The sequence below is a fragment of the Molothrus aeneus genome, chromosome Z (genome assembly GCF_037042795.1).
Source record: "Molothrus aeneus isolate 106 chromosome Z, BPBGC_Maene_1.0, whole genome shotgun sequence".
In the NCBI taxonomy this organism is placed as follows: Eukaryota; Metazoa; Chordata; class Aves; order Passeriformes; family Icteridae; genus Molothrus; species Molothrus aeneus.
Genome location: NC_089680.1, coordinates 32,214,946 through 32,234,488, shown reverse-complemented (window position 1 = coordinate 32,234,488; position 19,543 = coordinate 32,214,946). Strand labels below are relative to the sequence as shown.

The 19,543-nt window shown below is 34.3% G+C and overlaps 1 protein-coding gene across 2 annotated transcripts in view; it reads left to right on the top strand.

The window, feature by feature from the left end:
* Nucleotides 1-19,543, top strand: part of AP3B1 (adaptor related protein complex 3 subunit beta 1) — a 153,139-nt gene that overhangs the window by 30,155 nt on the left and 103,441 nt on the right. For both annotated transcript variants that reach the window (XM_066568762.1, XM_066568763.1), the window contains exons 6-7: nt 634-700; nt 8,921-9,100. In XM_066568762.1, the coding sequence (XP_066424859.1) occupies nt 634-700; nt 8,921-9,100 (247 nt within the window). The remainder of the gene's footprint in view (nt 1-633; nt 701-8,920; nt 9,101-19,543) is intronic.

The window sequence follows — 19,543 nt, the reverse complement described above, 5'->3', positions numbered from 1 at the left end:
TGATGTGAAAAGGTTGTTGCATGCAAGTTTTGCTTTTCCTCTGCTTTTGCTATTTTGGACTTCAAGCAGTCTGTTTTCCATTAGCTTGCACACCAGCTTTGTATAGGTACACTTGAATACCATGTCCACATTTCTGAGTTCCAATACTTCTGACTAAAACTAGAGGTTAACTTAAAAGTGGTTGAAGTGTCTTATTAAAAGCTTTATGTTGATAATTAGATAATAAAAGTATGAATCTTTGTCCTGATGTTCATTCACCTCTGAGTTATATTCATGCTGAAATTAATTTCTGCAAGAGCAGTGAGAACCTTGTCGTGTAGCATCTGAAGTTCAGTCAAGTTCTCTGTGATGTTGGTTAGCCTGTCTTAATGGTTTTTTATGAGTTTAAGTTTCTTATAGAATACACATAAAGGGTCTAAGATAAAATTATATTTTTAGTTTAATTTTGTCCTCCTAACTTACTTGCAGTCAAGTTCTTTTACAGTGTGTTCTTTGGAATACTTGATTTTTCTGGAAGTGGTTTCTTCAAAGTTCTTTGTTGCTAGTTTGTGTCTAAAGGTCAAAAATCAAACCTGCTTTAATTTTGGATATGTCTGACCAAATTAGTTAAAATAATTTTATTTTTCCTCCTAGTCTTGATCCAGAGCAAAAGGAAATGTTGATTGAAGTGATAGAAAAGCTTTTGAAGGATAGAAGTACGGTAAGAAACAGATTTGTGACATATGCCTATATTTTTATAGAGTTTACTCCTGAGACTGTCATTCAGCAGTAGGTAATATACTTTCCTAACCCTTGCCAATGTGGCTTTGTATGTTTTTAGACATAAGAATCATTCTGTATTTATGCATTTATAGTATGAATGTAATAGTGACTATCCTTTAATAAGATGTAGTTTTACTTGCATCATGAGGCTGTTAATTAATGTTTTTGTTAGCATGTGTTTTATGTATGCTTCTTTAAACTTTATTTTGAAAATCAAAGTTATATAATAATATGAATCAGTGTGCGAGTGTTTATAAATTTTCATATGCACTTTTTCATTGGGAAATTAGTTTGATAATTTCAGTTAGTTTGTAGTAGTGTAGGAATAAATTACTTGTGTATGGTGCACAGTGTGCCTATTGACATCCATCTATCTTGCAGTGTGTATGGTTCTTAAAAAATTATATTTGCTGGGCAGTTTGTTCTTGCCAGTATCTCTATTTCCACTCTGGTAAATAAGAGATGTTCTGGCATAATTTCTGTAAATTTAACACTCCTGTTATATTTAACCTGCCCTATATAGCTACAGGTTTTCCATATGTACTCCTGAGTGTCTCACAATCTTTAGTTCATTTTGTTTTGCAGATAAGTTTCCCACTTGTGAACTAGAAAGATAATTGACCAAAGAATCAAAGTTAGATTTCAAAGAGAAACCAGATTTGTGAATTAAAACATTCTCATGTTCTTGTTCAGATTACTAATTAATTGTATGTAATCCTTTTTGACTATGTGGAAATTTTACTAGGTACCAGGTAGTGTATTGCTCCATCTGCTATTTTCCAAGTGTTTTGGTAACACGGCTGTATCCTCCAGGATGCAGTATCCAGGACTGTATCCTGTTCTAGCACAGTCAAGGTGTTCAAAGCATAAAAGGTTCTGTTGGCTAAAAGACATCCTGTAACTGCCACCGAAGGGTTACTGAAAGAGGTGTGTTAGAACTTAGTGGTTAGTGGTTCAGCAGACAGTAAATCGGTTAGGTCTCCTGACTGCATCTGTGCTTGATTTGACAGAGGCCTTGAGCTTGTGTGAAGCTACACCTGCAGTGGTTCTTCATGTATTTTATATCGTGGTTCGTGCACATGGTATACATGCAGTCTGTGAATGTGGGATTAGGTTGTTAGTACCAGTGGAGGAATAAAGGGCTAAAAAATACCCCCAAAAAAGTAAAATCCCTGAGTTGTACTCCTGGGCCTTATAGCATATGGTAAATGGTTATCCCATGCCTAGTCATTTACACATTTACTTTAACAAAAAAGGTATAGAGTAGATTTGGATCTTTTATCTCCTTGGAATTTGGAGTTACTTAAGGGGAGATAATGGGCTCATTGCCTATTGGGCGCATACACTGTGTACTGGACACCATACTTACAAACATACCGGCTGAAGCAGTAGCTGAAAATGATAGACTGGACTTAGGTCTGCTGGGTTTGTTTGGAGACATACTTGGTTAACTGCAACAACTTTTTACTCCCTTTGATCCCTCTATGTCTATTCGCTAGTGAGACCTGATTCCAGTCTGAGCTGACATCTCAGCTTCTGAAGTCTTACTATTTTGAGAACTAATATGAAGACTAATTATTTCAGAAAGAAAACATACAGATCTCTCTTTAAGGCTCACTACATCTAATTGTGCTCTTTCACCCCAGACTCCACAGCTTGTGGTGGTCAAAAATGGATCAGTCTCCATTTAATCTTTCATAGCCTTGTAAGGACTACTTTAGCATGGCAAAGCTTTATCTTAAGTAGTTATCTTTTGTCACCTACCACTGAATATTCCCAGAAAGCTTCCACATTTACTAACAGAACGTGCATAGTGCACAAGTGTTTTGTTAGCAGGTAACTCCAATCTGAATAAGCTTATTCTTTGCCCCTAATTGGAAAAGAGCAATTTGCTCACAGTGGGGAAATCAAGAGTGCCATTTGTTGCTTGATTCAGCCTTTAAAATTGGAGGAGATGCAGCTGCTTATAGGTGGTGGTCCTTAAGTACAGGTGTGGCCTTAGGCTGTCGACTTTATAGGTTTAATGAGGATGCATCCTGGGGAAATTGGTGTTAATTTGATTCATCTTTTTGAATTCTTTGAGGGAAGCTTTACTTCATACTTAGCCTAAAAGAAAAAGCTCCTTCAACATACTTTCTAAAATGTTTGTCTTTTTTATGTATTTTATAGTCTTGCTGGAGAAAATTAGGTCCATTTGCAGCCATATGAATTCTTCAAATGGGACCAAACTGTAAAACAACAGCTTTTGGTCATAGACTTATGAAGTGCCTGCATTTGATTAGTGGAATGTCTCAGCTTTTTGCAGTTCCTTTTCCCTGTTTGACAGTCAAAGTGCCTGAAATCTGTAGGGTAATAATGTGTAACTGGAACCACAAATGTTTGACACTGACCTTTATATTCCTTCTACTTAAATGCAGAGCTATTCCCTTACATTAATATTAGTTGCCACCTCTTGCTAGCTCTAATCTAATGTCAGCAAATCAGTATGTTCATTAAATAGTTTTTTACCTGAATGGGAGAGTCCTAGTGACTTAGTTGAATATCAATGGTTTTCCACTTTTGTTCACTTGATGGAAATGTCAAGTTACTTTTTGCACTTCTATGTACTTAAGGGCTGATAATTCTCAGACAAGCCATAATATGTTAACCACTGTATCTGAAATAATCTACTGTTGATTGATTATTGGTTATTTTGATTATAATGTTTTAAATATTTTTTCTTTTAATCAGTTTGATTTTTTTAATCCATGTTTGGAGGGAGAATGTAATTAGTAATATTAACTAGGTGTATAACAGTCTAATATTATTTGGGTGATATTTGACACTGTACTTTATTGAAAAGGAAACTTTTACTCAAAATCTGTTTTTTCCGTAGCTATTTGACCTCAAGCGGGATTTTTGAAATTTAGTGGCGTAATCTCTATGTTAGAGATAGAATAGCAAGTAAGTGTAGATGCCTGTAAATTTCTGGAAATCAGGAAGTTTTTTCAGAGAGAACTTGCTGTTGTATGTTTTTAATGCAGTTTTTGTTGCACAGAAAAGACACAATGTATTTCATTTAGCCAGAGTAATTTTACGTTTGAAATAGCAAGCCATTATCTGGAGGAGAATTTTACTATAGTAGAATTAAGTCATTTTTAGACAGTATGAGATGTAGGGTTTTTTTAGATCTCAATCAGTAGTAAATTTTAATATAAGCTGAGGTAAGCAAAAAACTTAAATTGAGATGAGATGTAACCTTAACCCAGCACTTCATTAAAATTTCTGGTGAGATAAATGAAAAATCACTCTACTCCTAGAGTGTCTTAACACAAAGATTCAATTAAAACGCAAGCTCTTGGTTAATCTAAAATGCAAAATTATCAAGTGCAAGCCATTGTTAACATACCCTCAAGGGTAGCTGATTAGGAATTAGAGTCTATCAACAAATCTGTGACTTTTTGCAAGAGTATTTAAATTTTAAACAGAAGTTTACAAGTATTTTTATAATTGAGGCTTATAAACTCCTAGTTACATTTTTACCCTTGCTTTACAAGTAGCTAACATTTTGATAAGCAGATACAAGAGCTTGAATACCTGCTCCTTTTTTTTTTCTAGTAATTCTAGGTAGCTGAGCAGCTGATGCAATTTTATGTAGAAGGAAAGATAAGACTATGTTTGCATTCTATGCTAAAATTATTTTCTCTGAAAGTAATATGGCTAGTCATATGTGAAAGTATAACTAGGTGTTTTAGAGCAAACTAATTTCCTTTTCTTTTTAGTCTATTCTGTATTGCTTCACTTTAGTTCTCTTTTATCTATTCAGTGATTAACCTAGCTTTAACACATAGGGTTTAAGGCAAGATTTGTTGCAAAAGTTCCTTTTGGAAGAAAAAGATACTGTGAAGGACTGTAGTTACCAGCCTGTGTGTTTTACAATCCTAAGTAAACAACAATGAAAATGAAGTTCATTAATGATATCTGAGTTATAGCTGGTTAAAGAAAAATAAAATCCATATTGGCATTGAAAATGAATCATGCATCTTATCAAAAGCTGTAAAGCAAAAAGAACTTGTGACTTGCATTCCACAGTCTAAATTAAAGTATCCCAAGTATATTAAAAACTTCATCAATATAGGAAAGGCAGGATGTAGTTGGGATGTAGTTGTATGGATGATGGGTATATTAAAAATGCCCAAATATATTGCTGATCTGCATCTGTAGCTTTGAGTAGATTTTATTTTGTATGGGTATATACCTCTTTTATAATGAATTTATTATTTTGTTCTGGTGTTATAATTTTCTATTAATAATAAATAATAATTTTCTATTTGTATTAACTCCATTTTGGGGGTGAAAAGACCTTCTGCAAATATGTGAGTATAGGTGCAAATATGTGAGTATAGAGATTTCTTCTGCAGACTTCATGGCTACCAGATAAAGTGCAGATTCTTTCTCAGTGACATTCCTTTGATTAAAAAATCATCCTAGGAATTGGTGATGGTTTGGTGATGAAAATCTTACTCTTACACTAAAGTAGTGTATTTGGGCATAATGGGGAAAGGAAGCTGGGTACTCTTCAACAGTAGTCTTCAGATGATAAAATAATATTTTAGTTTAGAACCCAAATGTGTGGGTAAGACAATGTTTTCTTAACTTATTGATTTTATGATGGTAAATGCTTCAATTTTGTGGAAAAATTACTGAGTTTGTGCAGATGTTTTGTTGTGATAGATCTATTATCCAGCTATTAGAAGATAAATGACTGATCTTTTCCTCTTTCCTTGCCTCCAGAAAATTGAAATAAGAAGGGGACTATCATTTGGGCTGTATGATTAGGGCAGGTGGGGTGGCCATTAATTTAAGAGAGAAGAATCGTGGCAGCATGGGCCAACTTGCACCATATTATCAATCAAACCTCGATGCACTTCTTGTGATGACCCAGCACTCTCAGGTTTTCACAGCGTTAATTAGAATTCATGACAAAATAGATGCAAGGAAACGTTCTGTACCCTTCATAATTTTATAGAAAATTTATTGTTATTAGAGGAACCATTTGCTTAGTGTGATTTTTTTCATTACCAGCTTGTCAACTAGCATAGATAATCTGGAGAAAATATGAACTCCATAGATTGGGTGTCACTTTTGTTGATGGTTCATATAGTTTACCTTGGAGCACAGCTAATGGCTGAAGTTCATAGCAACAGCACAGAAAAATGTGGCATCTAGTGGAAGACAAATGAACCATGTTTATTGCTTTAATATAAAAAATACATAAATGGAAAGCAGCATTTGAATTTGATGAGCTTATTGCTAGTTTTGTTGGAGTGATTTATATCTTCTCCTTATACAAAAAGCTACTATTGACACAGTGAGATGGAAATTAACTGACTGTTTTTTAGAAACTGATATTTTTTGGTTTTATATTCTGATTGAATCATTTTGTTTTAATTTTAAATACTTTTATGGAATGTTGAGCATTTAATAAACAAAGATTATTAGCTGTTCCACTGATGTTTAGATATATAGTAGGATCATACTATAGGGGAAACAGTGTAGGCTAGAAAATAATCTCTTATTAAGAAAGCCTTAGGATATTTTCTCCGAGAAATCTGCTTGTTGCAGATTTCAGTCTGTCACGTTCTTACTTTTTTTTCCACTTTCAAATGAAAAGCCAAATTTTAGAAAAGACAGTAATGGGGAGAGAGGCATGATCTTAATTATGTCATGATGAATGGCAATTCCTATATTAACTTGTAAATCTAGGGACTTGCCACAGGAATAAAATGCTTGTTTATTCAGTGCACCTCTTGAATTTCATAGCATAGGTTCAATTTTTTTACTCATATCTTTTAAGTGCTCACAAGTGACAGCGTGGTCATTGTAAACTTGAGTAGGAGATAGATGTAATTTGAAATAAGTAATTGTTCCAAATTCCTATATTCCATTTTGACTCTTTCTCTGTATTAAGTTGTTGTATTTTATTATAGTAACTGAGCTTTTAAAAAGCCAGCAGTGTTTATAGGATATATTCTCAGTTTTAAATTATCTGAATTAGTGTTTTATGTATTTTTTGGTCAGCTTTCAAGCTAAATCATATCCAAATGAAAAAGAAATACAGCAAAATGTGTGTACTGAACTACTGGTAGTAAAAGACAAGGGTGCTCTCTTTAGAATTACTGTTGGAAATCTGTGTCGACCTTCACCTTTGAACCTAAAAGGGTATTTTTAAGCATTAGACTGAGACAATTCTGATAGTCGTAAACTGATATGTATCAATCTCTCTTGTCTCTATGAAACAGTAACCTACAAAAAGTCTCTCTGTGTGGTCTTAAAGTAGTATGTCTGTCTTCTAAAACTTCAAGTCTGTCATATTGTCCTCTGCAAGCTGACCTTAACTGTAGTTCAGAGTTCTGCATTCTGATAAAAGGACTTTGCACTTTTCCGGTGGGAAAGCTTCACAGCTTCTGTGGCCTAAATGAATATCTGCTCAGGACAGGTCTGGGATTAACCACTGCCTTCTGCTGAACTTTGAACACCCACCTTAGCATCAACTCTCCACAGTTTTTAATTACAGATGTGCTGTATCAGTAACCTATTATTAAGAAGAATGTTTAGTACATCAACAGATAAAAAAGAGCTTTTGTTTATGTGATACAGCAAATTATTTTAGATGTAAAGTGTATTTAGCTCTATCAAATAATCAGATTTTGTTCCCTGGAATGAGTTGCATTCTTGTTGGGACCAGCAGGTACCAGTATATGGATGAGGCTGGAGACAATAAATGCAACTTCACGTTTATTCTTATTCGTAATTCATAAAATCCCCACAGAGCCTGAGACTTGTTTAGCATAATAGCAAGACTATCTTCTGTGCTGTTTTCTTTCAATTGTAGTGTTGAGCGCATACTAATAAACCACATGTCAGCCAAATACAGGGAGAAAAATGTAACGTATGAATATCATTGTATTTAATATTTCTCAAAAAGTACCATTTCAATAAACTGCACTTCTATTTAATTGCTTACTTTAAGTCATTGGGGAAATTATAGAGGTTGAAATGCAGATCCCTAGTGCTCGGATAGAATATGACATTAATTTGCTGCCAGAAGGCTGTGCTGCATGCATGCTAACTGCATACATATCAGCTGCTTCATATAAAGTATCATCATTTTAGTTATTTGAGTTAACATGTACTCTGACACAAAACAAATCTTAATTAAAGCAATTAGAAAAGAAAGAACACTAATCTTAGGCACACAGTTATATGTCCTTATAAGGCATGGTCAGCTTTTGATCTTTTCTTGCAGTTAAAGTAACCTGCTGACAGAATTTTAACTGGAACTCCAATATATATTTCCTCCCATTATTTTAAAAGAAAATACCCAGGCAGAAGATTTTAGTAATCCTTGAGGTGTTAGAATGTTGATAATGTATTTAATTTTCTCATAAAAACAAAGCTGTTTTGTAGTCGTAGCATGTTGATCTTTATGCCTGAATAAAGAGAGGTTTCTTATGAAGGCAAAAAATTGTGTGAGAACATAGCAGGATATAAATAATGCATTCCTTCAATTATGTAGCCGTTAAGGAAGTGCTAAACAACAGGCAGAAATTATTTGGGGGGCAGGGGGGAGGAGTGTGTTCATGAAACTCTAAATATAAAATTTTCTGTGACAGTTAATTTTGCCATATTGAGAGAGAAGTTTGAATTCCAATAATGCCCAGGGAACTTGGCCCAGTTCTTCTTTATTTTGACCAGGCCAGTGTTGTCAGAATCCCAAAAGATATTGCTGGGTATATGTTTTACTTCTTGTTGTTCTCTGTTACTTCTGAGTTAATTGCAAGTTCTCTGTTAATTTATTTAGAAGCTAAATCTGTAAGAAAAAAAAATTATGCTTACATTGCACTGTGTCTTCAGGACTGGGAGTGAAGATTTATGTCTGCAATAGAAACAGCAAGTGTTTTCTCTGTTCTAATAACCTTACCCCAATTCTATTTTAAATGAGATACCATTTCTGTGGGTTTACTTTGTTGTTGTTGTTGTTGTTGTTGTTTTGTTTGTTTTTGCTGAATAGAAATAATTTGAAATTGCTGATAATTGCTAGTATTAATTCTGATTCTCACTTGTGGTCTAACTGTATACCTAATACTGACCTTCTGGATTATATTTTGTTTTCTAGCTGGTAGCTGGGAGTGTGGTGATGGCGTTTGAGGAAGTGTGTCCAGATAGAATAGATCTGATTCACAAGAACTACCGAAAGCTCTGTAACTTGCTGGTTGATGTGGAAGAGTGGGGTCAGGTCGTTATAATCCACATGTTAACTCGGTACGCGCGTACCCAGTTTTTAAGTCCATGGAAGGTAAGTTTATGGCTTCTTAAATTACTGTTGTGAGCCTGCATTCTGAATTATTTCCATTGCTGGATTTATTTAGTCTTTTAAGATGCATTTCTTTGGAGACTTTAGTAAAAGCAGAGATCAAATACATAAGTCAGCTCTCTAAAATTTCACTAATACAAGACATATATCTTTCTTCAGAGCCTGAGAATTCTCCTTCCAGGGTATAACCTTTCTTTTTTACCTGTTGCACATCCTGTGGGTAGCAGAAGGATTCCTTTTTCTGTGGTTCTTTGAGCCATGTTGCTTTTTGCTTTAGACAATTTTACATGAGTCAAAATCAGAAATGTTTGCCATTCTATCCTGAAACTTATATTGCAGATAGCCAGTATCACTGCATAACAAACATTACACTACTTGTTTAGGCTTTGTTAATGTGCTGAGGCACTGTGCGAAGACTTGAACACATGTATTTAAAATGTGACATGTAAAAAATGAGGTGGTTATTTTCATTTATATTGTGTAAATATGAGTATACTTCAAAAAATTTATAAAAAGAGGTTGTTCATGGCACAAATTCTGTCACTTCTTACAGTAAAAAGGGCACAGGTCAAGAAATGTATGCTGTTAACATTGTTTCAGTAGAGATCTAACTCTGAATAACAATTTAAATTAAAAGATTACTTCTGGAAAGAACTGTTTAAAATTGCTCCACAAGTCTGGTTGTTTGTGTTTATTAAAGGCTTGTGGATGTTACTGGTGTTAAGTTTTACCATTGGAAACTCATTCATGTTTAAAAATGTACATTTTAGTGCAGATTATTGTCATTTATAAGTAGCACATTAACAATTTTTTTAAGATTCCTTTTTTCAGCATTGGAATAGGGAATGACACCAGCTATCACTCTGTCATTGAGTTCTTTAAACTGTGTTTTAATATCCATCGCGTGGGAAAAAACTGGAAATGCAGTGCCATTCTGTGTTAAAATATGTGTAATTTATTGTGTGAAAATAATTATATAGCAATATATTTGGACAAAGAGTTCAGTCTGATTTAGTTTATGATTATATTAACTTCTTAGAAAAACAGGGATCATAATGAATATAGCAAAAGTAGAAGTCTGTAGTAGAATTATATGTATGGGCTACTAGTTAGATTCTGAAACACCCTTTTTCCTTTTTTATGAAAAGTAAATTGGTTGTAAGAACACCTCTTCCCATAACATTGCTTAAAATAAGGAAAGTATTTTTAGATAATAAGACATTTAAGTTATGTTTTCCTACTGTCCTTGAGGCAGTGTTTATTACATGTTGATTATTGGAAGAAGGCAACTTGCATTCTTCTCTCTGACATTTAGAGAGAATCAAAATTGATAATCTGCTTTACCTTAAGCTTTAGTCCCACAATACAGTTTTAGTCTATAATTGGACAAAAGGAAAGTTAAACAAGGAGAATGACCTCCTGTCTTTGACTGAGAGGTTTGAGTTCTTGATGGGATTTGGTTTCTTTAAGACAAATCTTTTTTCACTGAAACTGGATGGATGACAGTTGCTGCTGTGGCTTCTGCTCTAGGAATGGGAAAGATTTGTGTGAAAATACTGCCTGTGCCAACCTTAAATTAGTCATCAGTAGTATAGTATTAATAACACTTTGTTTTCACTTTCAAGATCTTCAGTGTAAAATTTAGTTTGTCTACCTACTCAGCAATTTAATTAGCAGATTTTTTTTGTGGTGCTAGTTGAAATGCATGCCTTTGTCAATGCATTCTTAAATGAACTCATCATACAACAGGCCATCTTGTGCAGCAGAAGAGATTTTTAATTTAGTTTATTTGCATCATTATGGATCAGTATTTAGGCTGTTTATATGTAAATGTATGATTTGAGGAACAATTAAGTGTTGACAAAGTAGATTGCAGTCATATCAATTGCAGTGCATTTTCCATAATTTTTCTAACTGACATCTTTGATGATAAATAGTGGATGCCAAGTCAAAGCCGATTATACAGTGCACTAGGAATTCATGGCGCTGTCAGGGAGAAGACCGATTGACTTTAAATTTACATATTAATGAGAAGATTTGTTAAGAGGGTGCTTGACTATAGAAAATAACAGCATATTTATAGGGCACGACACTTTATAAATAAAGCTGATGCAGGAAAATGGAAATTAAACCTATCAGATTAATAAATTCAAGGCTGCTAAAATGCATATTTGCATTTTTATTCAGTAAAATTTTCCCTTACTTTTGAGGAGCATATGTTGCTTTTGTTTCAGTTAAGCTAATTCCTAACAAGTAATGGTGTAATGTTTGGAACTGATTTCTTGAGCATTTAGAAATCTAAAAGAAAATTTTTGAATCCTTACCAGTTATGGAGAAAAATCTTTTTTTTAAGTAGTATGCTTTAAATTGTTGCAATTACCCATTAACCAAGAATACTTAGATTTTTATTCCTATTTCTAGATTCTTTGAAGAGTATAATTTTTAATTCTAATTGTAAATGAAGTAAGGAAGAATGTCCTTCATTTATCCTATTTGACTTAAAATACTCGGGGGTGCTTTTTGGGCAGTTACATGCAAATAGCAGTTTCAGAATAACCTTTTTTCATATGAGCTGTATGTATTCTGCTTTAACATGTGTTAGCTGAAATGAGACAAGACGCTCCTATTCTAGAGTAAAAATACCTGGTTGGGACTAAAACCAGCTAAGAACTATTCCAGGTTTTCTGGGAAGTAAAATACTTGATAGCAGATAAAACTGTGATGCATTTCAGCTTAAATGTTTAAATGCTTAAATGTTGTTGCAGAAGTTGTTGGGACTGCCAAGCTGTTGGTAAATACCTCCTGAACCATAACAGCTTGCAGTCTAATAAATAAAGATGGGTAAAATAATGTTGTTGGTAGTTTTCATGAATACATTGAGTTGTAGTCTAGCAGTTCAGGACCTGGTTTTCAAGATGTTCAGCCATCCCTCTTTTTGCAAGGAGATGAGGATCACAGGAGGTAGGAACTAATTCAGCTGTCCTGGTACACAGAGTTACCACCAAACTTGTGTGATATTTGGGAAGCCAACTTCTGAAAACAGGTGACTTGATCACAAGTTTCAACAGTCTTTGTATAGAGCAAGATGGAGCTAGGAGCTGCAGTCTTGCAAAACAAATGAGCCTCTCATGGCCATTCAGCTTCATTTCAGACAATTGAAGATTATATAAATAAACTTTCTTGGTGTTCAGTAAGGATTGGAAAAGAATGGTGAATTCAGATTGATCATGGGCTTCAGTCTTTACAAAATTCCTGATAATTACTTATAGGAGTCATGTCTCAGGCTTACATTGTAGGATTATTTATTGAAGTATTGCTCAGATTAAAGTGCTCAGAATTTGGCATAATTGTTGGGCTGGGAGGGATTGAAGGGGAAATTAGGCATGAAGAAAACAATCTGAAAGAATAAAGACTTCTTTGAGAAAAACATGAAGTATTTGAATGTCTATGTATCTAAAAGCATGAATCATGGAAAGTAGCCCAGCTCTCAGTAACTAGAGGAAGAAACAGATTGAAAATATTTATTTTGCTTGATTGTTCTGACAAAATATTGAGGTCCCTTCTGACTCAGCTGTTGTGTGATCTCTTTGTCTCTTGTTAAATGTTTTATTTTGTTAAATGTTTCCTGCTCTTGCAGTACTTTCTCAGAATCTTTTAGTTATGAGTTTTTAGTGTATGCTATAAAGGTCATGGTTTTGTGTGATGGCTTTCAGTGTCTAATAGCTGCTTCACACAGATGAGCAGTATCTAAAACTGCTTTAAATGTTTTATTTTTTTCTTGTTCTCTGTGTTGGGGTTTGCATTGAGGGAACAGTAATTGTGAATGATAAAGCTTCAAGCACAGCACACAGAAAATACTGTCTATCCTTTACTTCTGTAGAATTTGTTAACAGTAATGAGCATCCTGAATCAGTTCTGCTGGTTTACTGCAGAGCTTAATAAAACTTCTAAATCCCCTGCTTAGAAGCTGAGAACAGAAATGAGGGGTGTATTCAAGATAATAGCCTCCAGTTAACTAGGTTACATAGATAAAGCAGTAAAAATTAAACTCGTTACATACTTTAAAAGTATTTTGTATGCATATCATAATTTAATAATTAATCAGCCTGAATACGCCTTTTCCTTCCTTTGTTTTCCAACTCAGTAGGGAATCTACAAGTTTTATTATGGTCTTCTGCAGTGAGGGGGCATAGGTGCGTATTTGAGAAATACACAGAATAGCATTAAATCTTTAAGAATAAAATTAACTATGATATGGTATGTATTACTTATTTAACATGTCATCTCAGTGAAGTTTCTTTGTAGATATATCAGGTGATATTCTTGCTGGGTTTTAAATTTTATTTTATTTTTTCCCCTACCCTAAAAGATTGTGAGACCAGAGAACTCTCTTGACCATAAACTGGCTGCTAAGAGCAAAACATTAAATTAGGAAAACTAGTTTACAGTGAAGTTGTCTTATGTTGCTTATTTCTTCCGTTTTTTATATATCCATCAGAATCTTCAGTGTGAATTGGGGCAGTCTGGATTCAGTTACTGTTTCCCTTTTTATCAGAGTGCAGTACTCTCTGACCAGCTTCTTTTAGATGTGCACCAGGTGGGGTTAATGTTTAATATAAGATTCACTTATTTAAAGATATTTAGTGAAGTGTTTGGGGCATAAAATGGACTAGCTAGCTATTTTACTGTCACATCAATTTTATTGTTTCCTTTTGTGTGTCCTACTTAGTAAGATGAGAATAATTAGTGCATAGATTTTTAACAGAAAAACTACCTCAAGCTGATTGTGGAAAGTTTGGATTAAAAAAAAAACTCTTCCAGCAGAAGAAAAGCTGACAAGAGGGTTAAATTTTGGGCACAATAATTTCCTGATTTGTTTTGCTTTGTAGCTGCTCAGCACATACTGTTGGTGTATCAGAAGTATAATCTGCACATAAAAATGCCATTTGTCTTTGCAGAAGAATGTCTTGCTGTAGTTTCTGTTAGTCCCATGACAGAGTTGTGGGATCAATTCGAACTAAGAAAGGAACTCTTTGTTTTTCTACAAATTTGACCAGCAAAGTTTCCATGTTTTCATGCAGTATTGTAGTCTCATCTTCTTGACTCAGACTGAGTTTCTTTTTATTATGTATATATATAGGATAAGAGGCATTCTAGCCATCTGTTGCAAATAAGTTGTTAAAATTGGTTTTATCTCTGTCTAGGTAATTTTCTCTGACTTAGGGAAACAAAAATTAATTAGAAGGAAAGAAATATTTTTTACAGAAATCTAAGTATCAACTGTGTAACTGCTAATAATTTTTAATTTAAATATTAGATGTGGCAGATCCCCATCATCTCATGGGAGCCACTAAAGTTTCTAGTTTTAATTCTGGCCCTTTGAATGCTACTTGGTCATAGAAAATTATGTAAACTGTATGAAATGAACTCTGTGTTAACTTTGAACTCTGTGTGAACTTTGAGGCCTTCTTGGGTGCCAGAGTACTCATGAATTTTGTTCTGGGCATCTGTCTGTAAAATATTATCTCTCTGTCTAGTAACTTTTGCTAATTGTTAATTCCTTTTCATAATTGTACCAGGATTTCCTCTGGATAATTAGAAGAATTTTAGAATAAACTTGATTAGCTACTTTGTGAAAATAAACCTTTATCTGCTGTGTGAGGAACATGTGTGTGAGGTCAGACCACTGCTCTGAGAAAGTTCCTGAGTCTGAGCCTGTGCACTTCTGTTTGTAATATCAGGTAGAATTCTTGACTGGTTGCGGCAGCTCTCTAAAGGACCATGGGTTATAGTAAATGTGAAAAAAAATTCAAATTATTTGGATCATTCTTCTCTTTGATAGTGTACACACAAGTCTGTTGCACTTTATTGTTTGGAAAGTGCCAGTACCATGTACCAAGAAGAGTGGGGGCAACTGAGGCTTGAATTATAACAGCATATCTGTTTATCAATAGAATAAGTACACCACCAGTTGTTAGTGTGAGAATACCACTCATGTAAATCAGCAGATGTTTTAAGATGCTTTCAGCTTCTTTGCTTACTTAGGCATTGCATACTTACTTACTTACAGTGGAGGGGAAGAAAAATCTGTAATGCAGGATTTAATGGCTATTGATGTTGTTTAGATGAGTATGTCAGACTCTCTGGTAAGGGTAGCAAACTGCCACCTTTCAGACTGCCAATCTAAATACAAGTACAGTTATGATTCTTCAACAATTTAGGATAATTGTGTGTTTTAAAAATTTTAGTATCCTAATTAACATATTGAGCTATGCCTGTAGTCCCAATATCATTTAAATATTAGATAAACATTTTACTAGATGTAAACAATCCTAAAGCTACATGAAAATGAAAAGAAATGTATGAGTATGTTTCCATATATGGGAAATGTTCTCACTGACTTTACCTTTTAAAATAATTTGTCTTTTTCTGAGAGGAAAGGCAGTTGAGTTGCTTTAAGATGTATACATGGTGATGTAAGTGGAGTGTGTACTCAGAACAGTAGCAAAGGAGGAATGCAGTGGTGGCTAACAGCTGGCCTGGAGGCCTCACAGTCATGGATAACCCTGATTAGAACTCAACCAGTCTCGGCCATTAGGGATGCAGACAGCTATTGGCCAGTTAGCCGGCAGGCAGCCAAATTCAGCGGGTCAGGACCAGCCACACGGGCTTTTGAGGGCTGCATAAAGGGAACTGCGCTTTGTAAAATTTGCTGTTGCCTCGTGAACCTCGAGTGTCGTGTGTCCATATCGACTGCAACAGAGCACTGGGAGCAATTGCAGTTCTGTACAGGAACTGCAGCATGAGTGATGTGCAGTTCTGAAGCTCTGGGATCATCCCTGTCCCTGCATACCCTGTCTATAAGTCATGAGATATGGTGACTATTAATTCTAGAGCATGTAGTACCCTTCTCCTGGTTGCAGTCCCAAACTAACAATTAACTGGTTTTCTTCATGGTTCACTTACTTTGCAACCCTGTGGAAGAATATTTTTGCTTGGCAGTTGGTTCACATTTGCTTGCTATCTTGATGTCTTATACTGCCTTTTCAGATACATAAATTGATACTAAATTTTAACCTGAAAAACAGGTCAAACATTTAACCAAACATCTGAATAAAAATTCCAAATTCCACTTTAATTTTTGTATTTGAGAATAAAAAGAGGTGAACTTTTAGCTAGAAGCAAATGCTATCCTTTTTCTTCCCTTAATCTTTCCTCCATCTTAGTTTTATTCTGCAATGTTTAATTTATCCCTTCCTGTTCTTTCTTGTACTTTCTTCCTCTTTTCTTATGCTCTAAATATTTTTTCTGTTCTTTGCTTTGTGTCTGTTAGTCTTTTCATTGTCATTGTGCCTTTTTCCCAAAGGGAGGAAGGGTTTTTTTCTTGGTAAGACTAAGCTCTTTTATGTCTCACTTCTGTTTTGAGTATGAAATTGTTTTGAATAAATGAAAGTGATCTAAAAATGATAATGGATTGTTTCAGTTCTATCTGCAAGTGTCACAAGACTATTACAACGCCGATTGCACCAATTTGAGGTTACTGAAGAAAGATATTCATTACTGCAGCATATTTAAGTCATAGCCCCTCTTTTCAGATGGCAGTCTCCTAGGCTTAATTGCTGCTTCTTAGAGAAGTGAGAATGAGCACTCCTTCAGTTTTCACATAAGCTATGAAATTACTTAGCAGAGATGTTACTGTAGTTGTGATATACTGCAAAAAAGTAATGTTCAGTGGTCCTCAGACCCCTGCTTCCATGCATGTGATGCTCTTGTCTCAGAGGTGTACTGTAAAATTTTCGTGAATATGGATTTTCTTAAGGCTGTTTATGTTTTGTTTTTTTTTTTTTTTTAGTTTTCATTAAGCTTTTATTTATTTCATTACCTTTTCAAGTTTATATTTAGAAATTATGTTATTAGCTAAGTGAGTTTTTAAAAGCCTCTGCAAGGCTGAGTTGAAGTATTTTAAGAGTTTTTCAGGTAATAAATGTGTTTACATACTCATACTGTTTCAAAAAATTGGGGGCTTTTATATGAATGAAATAAACATGCTCATCTGAACTGGTATTATACAGGGTATTGTATACATCATAATATTATTAGTAAACTACAAATAAAACTTGATTTATGTATTGTCGACCATGTAACTTTTATATATGCTGTAGGAAACTAAGAATGATGTAAATGAAAATACTTTAATGTTAAATTTCACCTGCCTTAGTCAGACTCTCAAGACTGAGTAGGTGTCTTAATTCCTTTGTATAGCTTAAGTATCAAAGCTCACTATTTTTAAAAACTGAAAGTTTTTTATAGAGAACTTTTTTGAACTGCAAATGAAATTTTCTCAAACTAGTAGAATTTTATTGTGTGTCCTTAGCTGCAATAAAATTTAGCTTTTCTTAAGAAATATAAAAATGTTTTACTGGGTATGAAACATGGAACTCCAGAGGTTAATATCACAAGGTAATCTGACTTGAAATACAAGTCCTTTTAGTGAAAAAGGCCTTGGCCTTGAAGTTGCCCATGGAATTTCCATTAATACTTCAATTTTAATTAACTGAAAGCATGTTTATCTCTTTGTATAACTCAACTCTTAAAATCCACAAATGTGTGGAATCCACAAAAGCATGCAAATCTCTTATCAAAACCTCAAAAGTAAAGTTAAAGTTTCCATTGTACTTCACTGGAATTATATTGTATCTTCTATGTAATTATCTTAATATATTACATTTTCTGTACAATTCTCTTACAGTCATTTGAATAGAGTTGTAATAAATATAAAGTGGTCCTTGAAAGAGGGTACTGTTTTAAGTTCAAGTCTGTTTCAGTGGCTTCAGATCTTCATAATTCTACAAGTCCAGCTGAACACTTAGGTTTTCCTTCTGACCTTTTATCCAAATGGTAATTAATAGACTATAGTTATAATTGAAGTAAAAATTATAATGTATAAGGAAATCAGAGTAATATAACTGTGATCTTGCAGTCTATATTGATTCTTCATTCCATTGTTCACCTAAGTGAAAATGCTTTTAGACTTGAATAGGAGCAACAGGTCTAGTCTTTGGAAGACTGACAGAATGCAATGTTAGGTGATAGGATAATTTTGTATTGATATTTTGTATATATAATATAGGCTGTGCGTTATTATTTATATTATGCACTTCTTGATCATTGCATTCTGGAGGTCCTATGACTGGCTGTTTGTTCAGGAAGCCTTCTTACTAAAAATTCTAAAAATTCTTCCTTGATAAAAGACACATCATATCCCAGACCACTAGTTCATTACCTGAATATTTTTATATTCTGTGAGGTAGAAGTGATAAGTTAAGTTTCTAAAATTCTTATTCACTTTTAAGTAACTTTGTTGCTGAAATTTGTAAATGCACTGTGTCCAAGACCACACAGAACACACTGTTTTGGTCTAGTGAAAGCAAAGACACTAGCTTTCTGTCCATTCAGGAGTAGGCACAGTTTGTAATCATTTCTGTAACATCCTGCATCCTGGTTCTGTGACTCAGTGTTTCTTATTTGTCTTGTAATCCCCAGCCTGTTTCTTTCCAATGGTTCTTAACACATGAGCATCAGGAGTTTGTTAGATGTTGAAAATTGTTTCCTTTCAATGTAACAAGAAAATGTTTCAGTAACTATTTTTAAACAGGAAAATATTTTGAGTATTACTGGATAGTCTGAGGACTGCTGAACATTACTTTTTTGCAGTATATCACAACTACAGTAACATCTCTGCTAAGTAATTTCATAGCAACTTACATGAAAACTGAAGGAGTGCTCATTCTCATTTCTCTAAGAAGGTCCTATAGAAGGGTAAGTATCTGAAAATTTTAACCTTTAGACAGACTAGGTTATGATAATTCTGTAATATGTCTGGGTGTCCAGTGTTGTTCAAAATGCTGCAAGATGCCCTTGTCTTCAATTGTCTTCAGATGTCTTCAGTTTTTATGGATTTCCTGTAGGCTCCATACTTCCAGAGTCTTCCCAGTTTCATGCAGATTTTTTTTCATGTTCAAGGGAGCATAAAATGGCACTAGAGGCTTACACTTAGACATTTGAAATACTTCCCTACTTCTACAGGGACATCAGAGTCATTACTATGTTCTGTCAGGCCATTCACAGTAGCCCAAGTCTATATCACACAACTGGTTATAAATTGCAGCTTACCTTAGAATGAGTCAGTATACTTTTTGCTGGCTGTTTAGTACTTGAAAGAAAACTATTACTTATGGAGCAGAGGATCTGGTCCCTTTATTCTTTATCTCTTCAACTCCTTTTGGCTTCATAAGCCAAACTTACCAAACTTTGCTTGTGCCTTCTAAAGCCTCTCTCCAGCCAGGCTGCAAATTACGTTGGTTACACTTTACTTTCTCTACTGTCTCAAGTGTTTTTATCATGCAAGGTTGTGCCTTTTTTTAA